Source organism: Culex pipiens, chromosome 3, assembly GCF_016801865.2.
Source record: "Culex pipiens pallens isolate TS chromosome 3, TS_CPP_V2, whole genome shotgun sequence".
NCBI classification, from domain to species: Eukaryota; Metazoa; Arthropoda; class Insecta; order Diptera; family Culicidae; genus Culex; species Culex pipiens.
The window spans coordinates 39,490,898-39,504,389 of NC_068939.1; the positions used below are offsets into that span (position 1 = coordinate 39,490,898).

At 34.7% G+C, this 13,492-nt stretch overlaps 1 protein-coding gene across 2 annotated transcripts; it reads left to right on the forward strand.

Annotated features, from left to right (window-relative positions):
- The first annotated feature begins 247 nt into the window (after positions 1-247).
- LOC120427040 (GTP-binding protein Rit2) lies at positions 248-13,492 on the forward strand. 2 transcript variants are annotated; one of them, XM_039591869.2, is made up of 4 exons: positions 248-835; positions 5,724-6,046; positions 6,119-6,256; positions 12,252-13,492. In XM_039591869.2, the coding sequence occupies exons 1-4, from the start codon at positions 646-648 to the stop codon at positions 12,378-12,380; spliced, it is 780 nt and encodes a 259-aa protein (XP_039447803.1). In that variant the 5' UTR covers positions 248-645; the 3' UTR covers positions 12,381-13,492. The 2 variants fall into 2 exon arrangements, with proteins under 2 accessions (XP_039447803.1, XP_039447804.1); XM_039591870.2 differs by lacking the exon at positions 248-835 and adding an exon at positions 5,485-5,646.

Here is a 13,492-nt window from a genome sequence, read left to right on the forward strand (position 1 = left end):
TATTTGCAACGGCCTTACTGCATTTTTATCAAATTGAAAGTTATGGATTTATGAAACATGAAACATTTTATTTTTGAAGAATGGGTGGGCAACAGGGTGCCCAGAAAAATGAGCCCCGTTCTACAATTCCCAAACATCCCTCCAGATTAGATTTAGCAGCATAACACACTCTCCCAAACTCCTCTCCCTCATCTCGTTGACTTACTCTCTCTTCTAATAACAATAATACCATGTGGTGTTAGTAGTGGTATTATGCTGCTGCTGCTACCTCCTCACTGAAATCAAGTCGGGAGTGTTTTTCGCTCTCGGGCAAAGGTGAAAAAACCAGCAGCAGCAGCAGATTACATATCGGGTTGCGTATTACAAGGTGGAGAAAGCAGGAATCGGTCTCGGCGGAACGGCCAATATGTTGAACGTCGCGACGGTGCTGGTGTTGTCCGCGGGGTCGGTTCCGAAAATGTGCTAAAGTGTCCTCTGGAAGTGGCGTGACCGCGCGGGCGTCTCCGACCAACGGGAGTGTCTCCGCCCTCGGGGACAGATTGGCCAGATTTTGCAGGAAGGGGCCGATTCCTGTCCCGTGCTTGCCGGGGTGCGGCCAGTGTTTAGAGTGTTCAAATTTCGGTGGTCCCAGAAGCAGGTCCAGGAATGGCCGGAGACTTTTCCGGGTGCACCGCCCGCAAGAAGAACCGGGCCCAATCCGTGGAGTACAACCCGGCCAAGATCGATACGGCCAACGGGGAGGCGTCCAAGCAACCTGTGAATCCGCTGACCACCCGGAGTGGCCTCCGGGTGTACAAGATTGTGATTCTGGGCGACGGGGGCGTCGGCAAATCAGGTGGGTGGTCCCGTCTGGTGGTTGGTTATGGTTGAGCTATTTTTAAAGAAGTTTTTTTTTCTGTGGAAAAATAGTGAGACATTAACAAGAAGAGGGAGAGAAAGAGCTAAAACGCAGTGACGTATTAAAAGTGGTGACAATGGCATAGTATCACGATGTAATAAATTAAAAGTGGATAAAAAAGTAATGGGGTTGAGTGTCAGTTTTGAAACTTAAGAGCGAGTCCACGAACAGGGCATACCTCTTTGTATGGGATGTCGTTTGGACCTCACCAATCTGCCTGGTTGTTTGTACATATAAAACTAACATCTGGGCAAAATATGAGCACTCTAGGTCAACGGGAAGTGGGGCAAATCGGAACACAAAGTTTTATGGTTCAAAAACGTCAAAATTTTAAAAAAATCTAGAGCTTGGTCAAATTTTGATTAAAATTCAAAATGCGTCTGAAAGACCTTAAAAAATCCAACAAAATGTGGGGTGAAGCATACCAATTGGTTAAATCTAAAGTGAGTTATTGGCATTTAAGTGAAAAAATAGCACAATTTTCAAACTCAAATAAAAAAAGAGTTCTATCCAGATACCAACTCGATTCGACCTGGTGCTTGTAGGGGACATATGGGATTATCATCTGAGACTGATGACGCTTTGAAGTTAAAAAAAATTAAGGAGCTGCTTTTTCTGATGTCATCTAGTATCCTTGGAAACGAACTCAACTTGATTTTCAATAAATGTGATTCGAAGATTTTCTTTTATTTTATTTTTTTAAAGAGTTAAAATGGATGAAAAAAACATGTTTATACATGTTTCAATTGTGAAATCGTCTCAGGAACACGAATATGATAAAATTTTACCAGAAAATGAACTCTAAGGGGTCCCCCGAGCAAAAATTTACAACCAAAAAATTCACTAAATGTAAAAATGTCTATTTTCTGTGGCAGTGCGCCTTACCCAAAGCGTTATCAGCCTTAGATGGTAGTCCCAGATGTCCCCTACAAGTTCCAGGTTGAATCGAGTTGATATCTGGAGGGAACACTTTTTAATTTGAGTTTGAAAATTGTGCTTTTTTCACTAAAATGCCAATATCTCGCTTTAGATTTGACCAATTGGGATGCTTCACCCCGCATTTTGTTGGATTTTTTAAGGCCTTTCAGATGCATTTTAAATTTTGAAATTTAATCAGAATTTGGCCAAGTTACAGTTTTTTTTTAGAATTTTTGACGCGGACTCTCTCTTAAAGGTGTAGGTGTTGATATTAAAAATATATGTTTTAAGGTTGTCGATTTTTAAATTACCATTTTTTCAGTTTTTCTCCCGAGACTTAAAAGAATTTTCATGACAAGTTTTTACCTCAAATTATTTTTTTTAACATGACCTGAGTTTGATAATACCTTTCAAATGCATACATTTGTTACATATATTTTGCTTTCAAAATGTCATAGCACTAGCATGCTCTTCATTTTGTTAAAGTTCCAAATCAATAAACTCATTTGACAAGCAGGTGATAGCTGTTAGGACAATTTGAATACATTTTCGTCCGTTCACAGTACCATTTTACTACCGAACCATGCTCTTTATCCTCTCGTATGCCGATGCCCAGTTCTGGATGTAATTTTTCAAACCGGATTGCGCGAAATGATATTTTTGGTATTTTTCATTACTGAAAATGTCTTATTTGAGTTATATTAGGTGTTCAAAAAACCTTTGGCAGTGCTTAGGAGTTTTGGTGTTAATGAACTAAAATCTACTCAAATCAAATCTGATTGATTTTGAAATTAAATTGCTTGAATTTAATATTTTCATGGATTTATCGTCAATAAAAAAATATTCATAAAAAATAAGACAATTTCGAAACCAATTTGTACAAAATAATTCACACAAAATATTAACGAAAATGTTTTACAGTGAAAATTTTATGACGAATTATTTCTTTGAAATAATAAAAATGATACTCTTTTAGTTGAAAACAACATGTTGAATTTGTTTGAAAGAAGTTAGTCGAATTTAAACTAAACTTATAATAGTGGATAATAGGTGAACTCCTTACTTTTTTCCGGGTTTCTCCTGGTGCAATCCCCGACTTATTGTCGGTTTTTCCCTTAAGTGACCACTCTGATCTTCACATAGTCAATTTTTGCTGATTTAATTTTCTTTTTTTTTTCGGAAATTCAATGTAGGACTTAACCATTTTTTTCAGGATAATGTATTAGGATGATGCCATTAAGCCAGGGATGTCAGATACACAGATTTGTCTGTGTTTCACAGACATTTGAGCTTGTGTCAGACATTTTTTTAGGTGCACAGACTTTTTAAAAATTTCATTAAATTATAATTTTGTACTTTCGAAGGTTTTTTTTTTAAAATAATTTTTCCTTCTCTTGGCAAATCCATTGTTAGAATATCCAAATACATCAAAATGAACTATAGTACAAATCATAGTTGAAAGGTACTCCGAAACTCTATTAGGTTATAAGAATTACGAAATTGTGAATTGATTATTTACTAATAAAAAAACAAATTTAATTAAATAAAAATAAAATTTTGTAAAAATATCAATCGAAACCTACGAAAAACACAATTTTTGATGGATTTCTATGACTGTAAATTGAAATATTTGAATTTTAGACAATTGCACAGACATACACAGACTATTTCACAGACATTTAAAAAAAGCATGTGGCATCCCTGCATTAAGCTTTGTGTCATTTCGACGGTAACATTTCAAAAGGCATCATGTACATTTTGACACTTTCTGGGTTATTGCATATTCTGAAAGTACTCCTAATAAGCTACCTCTTCACCAAAAATGAGCAAAAGTTACTTCAGTAAAGTCTGTTTAATCATGATTTTAAATAAAGTAACATAAACAAAATCTCTGCCATCAGCAGTCCCTGTTTATATAGCCCTGTCAACCTGTCAAACAAAAGACTACATGAACCTCGTGACGAAAAAAAAAGCATCATGAAAAAAGCGCCATGTACATTCGGCGAAGAAAAACGAGTCATAACAAAGCGCCCCCCTCACTGACAGCAGGGTGATATAGACGTTGATGATTTCAAAAGAAGTCATGTTTGTTTTTCTCAAATAAAATTACGGAAATAATGTTTTATTGAATTCGGATGATCAAGTATCAATAAAAGCAACGTTTTTCATCGTTTGTTATCATTAGAACATCTTATTTTGCTTTTATATTAAAATGGGAATTGAAAATGGATGCTCAACATTCAAATGCTTTTTTCTCAAAACGCATAGTTTGTACATGATGCTTTTTGAAATGTTGGCATCGATTTGCAGAATTATTCTGTGGGAATGTTTTTGTTATATTGACCAAAAACTAACAGAGGGTTATCCCATCGTAATTCCGACTATCTCCAGTAAAATTAAACCAAATTTTTCCACCTTAACACAGTAAAAAAACAAATCTGCATCTTTGGTACCGAAAGCATACAATTTGGTCAATTCTACCAAAAGTTATATGATTTTTAAGAAAAAAATAGGACTTAAATGACTACCCGACCGTTTGAGAGTTAATGAAATGAAATGTTTTTATTATTTTTTTTTTCAATAAAACGTCGGTTAGTGTATTCGGGAACATTAAAGTTAAAATTAAAAAAAATGTCTGATATTTTGACCAATCATGATTTGATCTCTGAACATTCAGATTGTGTGACAGAAGAAACAACCATTCATAGTTCAATTTCACAAACACAAAATTCCGTTGAATTCGAGTAAAATTCATACCCAAATCAACAAAATTGCCCCACAACTCTTACCCCCACCACCCCAAAAACGCTCCAGAGCATTTGTGGCAGAAGATCGATTCAAGGTTGAGAGCAGATACATGTTCCGACGTCAGCGTGTGTGCGTGCGACACTGTTTACAATGAGAGAGAGAGAGAGAGTGTGTGTCGGCATGACGATGATAACACACTCTGTCTGGTCACGGCAGGTGGAGAAGCATGGTGTTTGGTGAGGGATAGAGAAGGGAAATAACAACAACCAGTAGAGCCAACAACAAACACAAACACGCACACATACAGAGGATGAGTAGAGAGAGTTGACTTTACTCCCACGCACCTGCAGACACAAACTAATGGCTAGGTTAGGGACACTGACTGACTGACTGACGTTTGTTGGGAGAAAGAGCATGACGACAATAAGGACTAGGATGAGGAGGAAGTTGGTCGGGAGTGTGTCACACGGAAGAGGGATGAGGGTGGGTTCAAAAAACGTATAAGCGTATACGTAGATGGCGTTACCGGGGTGTTTGTACACATCTCGCAGATGGTTGCCGATTCGTTGAACTTGAAGTCGCAGTGATGCCGAATGATTTTATTTTAAGTTTTTTGAAGAAATGGAGCCTAACATTTCAAAAGGGCACAAAACTTTTGTAAACAATAGTGTATCCCTTTCACACAAATGACAGTTTGCATAAGGTGTGAGAGGGATACACCCTTGTTTACAAAAGTTTTGTGCCCTAATGAAATAGAAAGCACGAAATAGTCTATTATGGAGAAGCTTGGTAGCTAATACTTTTAATATTTTAGAGATTATTTTGGAATTGACCATATGATTGACACACAAAGATGGCAACACTGCCAGTTCGTGCAACAATAAAGTATTATTTGAATAGTGGGCGATCCGTTTGAGATAAAAACAACCGGATGATGGACAGTCCCATCGAATGTTGGAGAAAGGCAAAAGGGGATGGGCAAAATCAATATTGATTCGAAATGATGAACGGTTCGTTTATGGGTTGTTGTTGTTGCTTTTGTGTACACATTTCCGCAGAAAATACCTTTGATGACCGGCCAGGTGGGACGCATTTGCGTCAATACAGAAAAAAAAGCACTTTCGAGAAATAATCTCCCACGTGTTCTTTCTATTTCCAGCCGTCACGCTCCAGTTCGTGAGCCACAGCTTTCTGGACTATCACGATCCGACGATTGAGGACTCGTACCAGCAACAGGCCGTAATCGATGGTGAGGCCGCCCTGCTGGACATCCTGGACACGGCCGGCCAGGTCGAGTTCACAGCTATGCGCGATCAGTACATGCGCTGCGGAGAGGGCTTCATCATTTGCTACTCCGTCACGGATCGGCACTCGTTCCAGGAGGCGTCCGAGTACCGGAAACTGATTGCCCGCGTCCGGTTGACCGAGGACATCCCGCTGGTGTTGGTCGCCAACAAGCTGGATTTGCAGTCGCAACGAAAGGCAAAGCCGCCATTATGGCAAAAAGTGACAGTTCAGGGGCAATCATTATAGCAAGTTGCGTCTTGTTTTTAGGTTTCAACCGAGGAAGGCAAAACCCTGGCGAAGCAGTTCGGGTGTCCGTTTTACGAAACGTCGGCAGCCCTGCGGCACTACATCGACGAGGCGTTCTTCTCACTGGTGCGCGAGATCCGACGGAAGGAGGAACAGAGGGTATATAATTGAACTATTCTCTTATATTGTTGCATTTTTTTTCGTGATTTTTAATTTTGTATTGTTTTCATTAAGATGAAATCTGTCCATAGTGTTATCAACGCGTGTACGCAAACGAAAAAAATGAGGTTAAATTTTGACCTTCGAGCAACATCTCATGGCGTGCTAGTGTGCGTACGCGAAACGTCATAAAGCACATAAAGCACATTCCCTAAGTCAAAAGAGCAGTTCTCTAGGATTTCGGTCATTCGATTTTTTTGTATTTTTTAATCCGACTGAAACTTTTTTGGTGGCTTCGGTATGCCCAAAGAAGCCATTTTGCATCATTAGTTAGTCCATATAATTTTCCATACAAATTTGGCAGCTGTCCATACAAAAATGATGTATGAAAATTCAAAAATCTGTATCTTTTGAAGGAATTTTTTGATCGATTTGGTGTCTTCGGCAAAGTTGTAGGTATAGATACGGACTACACTGAAAAAAAATGATACACGGTAAAAAAAAATTGGTGATTTTTTTATTTAACTTTTTATCACTAAAACTTGATTTACAAAAAAACACTATTTTTAATTTTTTTTATTTTTTGATATGTTTTAGGGGACATAAAATGCCAACTTTTCAGAAATTTCCAGGTTGTGCAAAAAATCATTGACCGAGTTATGAATTTTTTAATCAATACTGATTTTTTCAAAAAATCGAAATTTTGGTCGCAAAAATTTTTCAACTTCATTTTTTGATGTAAAATCAAATTTGCAATCAAAAAGTACTTTACTGAAATTTTGATAAAGTGCACCGTTTTCAAGTTATAGCCATATTTAAGTGACTTTTTTGAAAATAGTCGCAGTTTTTCATTTTTTTAAATTAGTGCACATGTTTGCCCAGTTTTGAAAAAAATATTTTTGAAAAGCTGAGAAAATTCTCTATATTTTGCTTATTCGGACTTTGTTTATACGACCTTTAGTTGCTGAGATATTGCAATGCAAAGGTTTAAAAACAGGAAAATTTATGTTTTCTAAGTCTCACCCAAACAACCCACCATTTTCTATCTTCAATATCATAGCAACTAATGGTTCGATTTTCAATGTTAATATATGAAACATTTGTGAAATTTTCCGATCTTTTCGAAAAAAATATTTTTGGAATTTTCAAATCAAGACTAACATTTCAAAAAGGCCAAACATTCAATATTACGCCCTTTTAAAATGTTAGTCTTGATTTGAAAATTTTGAAAATATTTTTTTCCAAGAGATCGAAAAATTTCACAAATGTTTCATATATTAACATTGAAAATCGGACCATTAGTTGCTAAGATATTGAAGATAGAAAATGGTGGGTTGTTTGGGTGAAACTTAGAAAACATCAATTTTCCTGTTTTTAAACCTTTGCATTGCAATATCTCAGCAACTAAAGGTCGTATCAACAAAGTCCGAATAAGCAAAATATAGAGAATTTTCTCAGCTTTTCAAAAATATTTTTTTCAAAACTGGGCAAACATGTGCACTAATTTAAAAAAATGAAAAACTGCGACTATTTTCAAAAAAGTCACTTAAATATGGCTATAACTTGAAAACGGTGCACTTTATCAAAATTTCACTAAAGTACTTTTTTATTGCAAATTTGATTTTACATCGAAAAATGAAGTTGAAAAATTTTTACGACCAAAATTTCGATTTTTTGAAAAAATCAGTATTGATTAAAAAAATCATAACTCGGTCAATAATTTTTTGCACAACCTGGAAATTTCTGAAAAGTTGGCATTTTATGTCCCCTAAAACTTATCAAAAAATAAAAAAAAATAAAAATAGTGTTTTTTTGTAAATCAAGTTTTAGTGATAAAAAGTTAAATAAAAAAATCACCAAATTTTTTTTACCGTGTATCATTTTTTTCCAGTGTAGTCCGTATCCATACCTACAACTTTGCCGAAGACACCAAATCGATCAAAAAATTCCTTCAAAAGATACAGATTTTTGAATTTTCATACATCATTTTTGTATGGACAGCTGCCAAATTTGTATGGAAAATTATATGGACTAACTAATGATGCAAAATGGCTTCTTTGGGCATACCGAAGCCACCAAAAAAGTTTCAGTCGGATTAAAAAATACAAAAATTAAAATTGAAGAAAAAAGACCGATTTCGTAGAGAATTGCTCAAAAGAAGTCATTTTAAATAATTACCTTTTTATGCAATGCTTGATATAATTTTACGCGCTGGTATTTTTTTTTCGTTCTGTCCGGATTATTAACACTCTTCACGGATTGTAAAAACAATCGAAAAAAAAAATTTGGCTATTGGATTTGGATTTTGACAATTTTGTTCTCATTCGATTCGATTCATAAAACAACGATTTCATAGTAACCGCATTTTCCTATAGGTGTCAGCACTAAGCTCTTCAGATTAAGCTTTTATGGCAGCAATAAAAGTAAAGCTTTTATAGCAAACAGAAAGATTTTTCAATTGATTTGGGAGGAAGGCACCCATCACTGAGTTGGTTTGAGTAATGTTTTTTTAAGTTGAATCCCCAAAATGCGTACTTTTTTTAATTTTCGTAGTTTATTGATAGGTTTTAGGTGACTAAAAGGCATCTTTTGTGCTAGATTTCAGGATAAATCCTATAATGTCAAAAAGAATAAAATAATAAGATTTTTGGAAAAAAAATAATCTAATATATTTTCAAGCGAAATTTCAAAAATAATGTTTTTTTTTGTTCTATACCAAGGGTGCCCATTGCCCAACCTGCGGTCCAGATCTCATTTTTATGAGGCAGTGGTGGGCCGGAACTAGTGTTTGATAAAAGTTGAAAAAGTCAACAATTCTTTTCATAAAATTTAAATCTTTTAAATTCTTTTAAATAAAACAATTATACAAACCAGTGCAGCATGAAAAATGAAAAAGCTATTTATTATGTTTAATTTATTAAACAAAACAATATATAAAAAAAACAATTAGGCATGATAAAATTTTGTGATCAAATCCGGCGTTGTTTTGCATATTTAATCAAGTATTTTACAAAATATTGAAAAATGATTTTAACATACATAGAGCGTCCAATTTCCCGGGGTTACAAATTTCCCGGGAAACGGGAAATTTTCAGCCAATTTCCCGGGAATTCCCGGGAAATTTTAAATTTATTGAAAATGGTTATGGTCTTGGTATTAATTAATATTAAGCAACAAAATTGTATACAACATCAACATTAATGGTTTAAATAAGTGTGAAGATCAATTTACAGCTAGACTGCATGTAAAAAATCATTCAACTACAAGAAAATGTATTTTGGTATTATTTGATGAGCAAGTCCCGCCCGTGTGGATCAATCGGACCGCGCACTGGATTTACAATCCAGAGGTCGCCAGTTCGAATCCCGCGGCGGGCGCTCTAAAATTCTTTGTGTAAATATGGGTATTCGGTGCCGTCGCTCCGTGCCATACTTTCATACACTTAGGAGCCCAGGGCGGCGAAGTCCTTGTAGATAAAAAGGAAGACACTAGTGGTTGGTACCAGCAATGGTGCACACAAAAAAATATTTCTGATGTAACACTTTTGCACGTCATTAAACATTTAAATTTAAATGTAATTTGATGTAAATTTGCAACAAATTATACGTAAAAACATGATTTTACGTGTGATTCAACCGTTTACGTCGAATCTTAAGTTTACATCAACTGAGTTTACATGTGATTCATTTTTTCCGTGTCGAGTAAATTCACATATTTTTTTCTGTGTGGCCGACAGCTATAAAGTCAACTTCGTTTTTTTGATGAGCAATTTTAAACATGCCTCTGTGACCAGTTTATTGAAATGAGAAAAAACATGCAGAAATTATGTTTTTCATGACAAATACTGGTTTCAGCTCTTGAACAAATGGTAAAGCTTTTTAGTGTTGGTTTTACTCCAAACAACCCAATGTTTTCAAATATTTGAGCAATCTTTGAATATATTTTTGCATTTTTTGAGAGCAAACAATAGAAAGTAATTTATCTTTTTTTTTGTATTTTCATGTTGCATAATTTAAATTACACGATAAACTAACATCAATCCACAAAAAGTCTTCTATTTTTCACATTTAACCCTCTAACACCTGTAGTTGCACCAGTGCTCCATAATTCTTTTACTTCAAATTGTAATTTCTTTAGTACTAGGTATTCAACCAAATGAATTATTTTTTTTTGCACAAATTCGATTTTCATCTCATTTGAGCATGGTAAACAAAAACGTAAAAAATCTCAATTTTAATTTGGAGGTAAAGAGTTAATATTGTTTTGATTAAATTACATCAATCTGTTGAAAATTAATAATAATTTAATTTGTAATAATTTATTACTCATTAAACAAGATCTATTCCCAGTTGCCTTAAAAATTAGTATTATCAGAAATAATTCTGATGTCATAATTTCTGATAATCTGATTAATTATATATAAACCAAACAATACATTTAATTTAACAAAATCATGTTAAGTTTTTTCATTTATTATTTTTTCAGAGCATTTTCAAAAATGTTCAAAAGATTTAAGAAATGTTTACTTCCGCTTGAATTTCGGGAATTCCCGGGAAATTTACAAATTTCCCGGGAAACGGGAAATATTTTTTTTTCGGGAAATCCCGGGAATTCCCGGGATTTTTTTTCCCGGGACGGAAAATGGGACGCTCTAAACATACACAAAATTTAAAAAGTGTAGTAAAGTAAATATGGATAGTTTTCAATTTGTTATTCTTCAATTTTCTTTAAACTATTGAAGTCGACACATTTTTTTGCTCTGTGATTTTTTGACTCACTAATTACACATTTTTGATATTTTGAAAGAATATTTGAATCTGAAACAAGAACATTTCATAAAAAATCAAAGGCAAAATCCAAATAATACGTTTAATTAGCAACATTTTATTGCAAAAGCAACAAAAAAAAAACAACATAGTATTCCTAATATGTAAAAATTTGATCAAAACTTATTATTTTCAAATAGACACTCAATATATTTATTGAATGGTGCATAAACAGCCTTCGCGGGTTGGGCAGCACGGCTACGTCACGACTGTCATCCACATATAAAGCGAGTGAAGTCAAAATCGAACCAAGATCGAACCATGTTTTTAGCGCGTGGCGTTTGAAAAGGCCGTATGCGCATTTGACATAAAATATAAAAAATATAAACTTTTTTTTTTCTTTTTTCTTTAAAATGATTATTGTTTCATCCTAGATTTAATCTCAAATTTGAACTTGGGAACCATTTAATTCCATCGAGAACCTAATGTTGGCAAATCAGCACTTTGGTGTTAAATTACAGCTAGTTTATATAATTTTACACTGAAATTTAGTAAGTATTCTAAAAGCGTAATTAATTTTAAACCAACGGTCAGAACGGATCAAACTAATTTTATTTTGTTTCAAGGAAACTTAAGCTATTCAGATGATTGGTTAGGTTCAGTGTGTTGTGTTGTATTGCTTGAATGGTCAAGCACGTAATACTTGTAACTATCTCGCATATATATGCAAAGATAGTGAAAACTAACAAACACATAATTTGGGAACAAAATTTATGTAATTATGTCATACGACCTTTTCAAAAACCACACGTAAACAATATTGACAGCGCCTCTGGCGGGGACTTCAGGAAACTGCATGCGTGTCAGATCGCTGTTGGGCAGGCCTGTTCCACACCAAAAGTTTTTTTTTTAAATTTTGCTGATTGAACTGCTGGTTGTGTCTCTTAATGATTTTTTTTCGATTCGTGATATTTCGGAAATTGTTGGTTCCAATTTTATTTCAGGTTGCAAAAGGCACCTACAAATTATTTTAGAATTTTTAGGATTTTTGCTCAGAAATAACTTTTTTATGTTCAATTTTGAATAGTTTGTATCCAGTAAAATAATCCAAAATTAGTTATCAAAAAGAAAACGCACTTGAAACTAATTTATGTAAAACGGATAAATTACTTAAGTTGTTTTTATCTTTGTGGTGAATTTGAATACTCAAAACAATATTTCTATTTTAGACCCTCAACAACGGTTCCAGCTCCGAGAAGATCCACTCGCGGCGCCGCAGTCGCTGGTGGCGACTCCGGTCAATCTTTGCCCTCGTGTTCCGGCGGCGCCGAAACCTAAACGGCAATAACAGTATCTAAGGCCAGCACTAGGATGGTCATCAAAATTATCTTTAAAAATAAGAAAAAAGGAAAACAAACGTCAACCTAGTGAAGTGAGAAAGAATAAACCAAAAAAAAAAATAACGAGAAAACAAGATTTCATTCGGCACTCTTTGGCTTAAGAGAAACAAGGGGAGAGTGCAAGAATTACGAAACGACAACCACAGGAATTGAACTTATTTTGGTTGCGAGATCGAATTGAGCTTTCCAATAAGAGGAGGAGGATTGACCGTACTACTCAGCCCAGTCAGTGGATTGTTAAATAGTTGGCTAAGACTAAGTTACGCAAAAAGTTGTATTAATTAATTGCGCAAGAAAGAAGCATGCAAAAGAAGAAAAAAATCAAGTCTAAACATCGAGATATCCCGATTTGTTCCTCAGTTCTGGCGTTAAGAATTGCTTAATTGTGTACCGTGAAATTCATAGGCTTAAGCTAAACCAAAATCAACCAAATGACCAGCATTTAGCGTTTAATGCAAATTGATGTAGTTCTCCCGCTGTTATGGAGCCATGCGTGTACCAAGAAAAGTTTAGCCACATAAGCGCCCCACCATATTTGAGGACATTTTTTGAGTGCTCGATTAAAACGAAAAATTGTTGGGTTTCATGGCAGAGAAGTTCGCACAAAGAAGTTTGTTAACTGTTGAACGAGAAAAAGTGATGGAAACCAAAACATAAAAAGTAACAACTAGAAGAATGGTATTTATATTGTGTCGATTGTTAAGTTGTTTATTTAAAGGAACCAGTATTCGCATGCATTTTTAAAACGCATACAAAAAATAGTTGTTCATGTTCTCAGAAACAATAAGCATTTATAAAATGGACTATCTGTGATTTCACCCGCACCCGTTACTAAAACCTGTATTTTTTTCTGCTTAGGTTAACTTCTACTCTAGCTTTAAATTTATTTCTTCCACAAATAAACAACACAAAACTAGCGTACGTAAATAGTGTTCCAATGAAACAGATAAATAAAAACCAAAAATGACAAAGTCCCGTAGTGACACTAGCAGTATTTAAATTTCATTTAAAAAAATAGTAAAATAGAAGACAAACTTAAACCACACTGTCAAGCGAAAATATTAAAACAG

Excerpts from the sequence above, each read along its gene's own strand:
- LOC120427040 (XM_039591869.2), top strand. The coding sequence starts at position 646 with ATGGCCGGAGACTTTTCCGGGTGCACCGCCCGCAAGAAGAACCGGGCC. Across the intron at positions 836-5,723 it reads CGGGGGCGTCGGCAAATCAG|CCGTCACGCTCCAGTTCGTG; the intron begins GTGGGTGGTCCC and ends TTCTATTTCCAG. Across the intron at positions 6,047-6,118 it reads ATTTGCAGTCGCAACGAAAG|GTTTCAACCGAGGAAGGCAA; the intron begins GCAAAGCCGCCA and ends TCTTGTTTTTAG.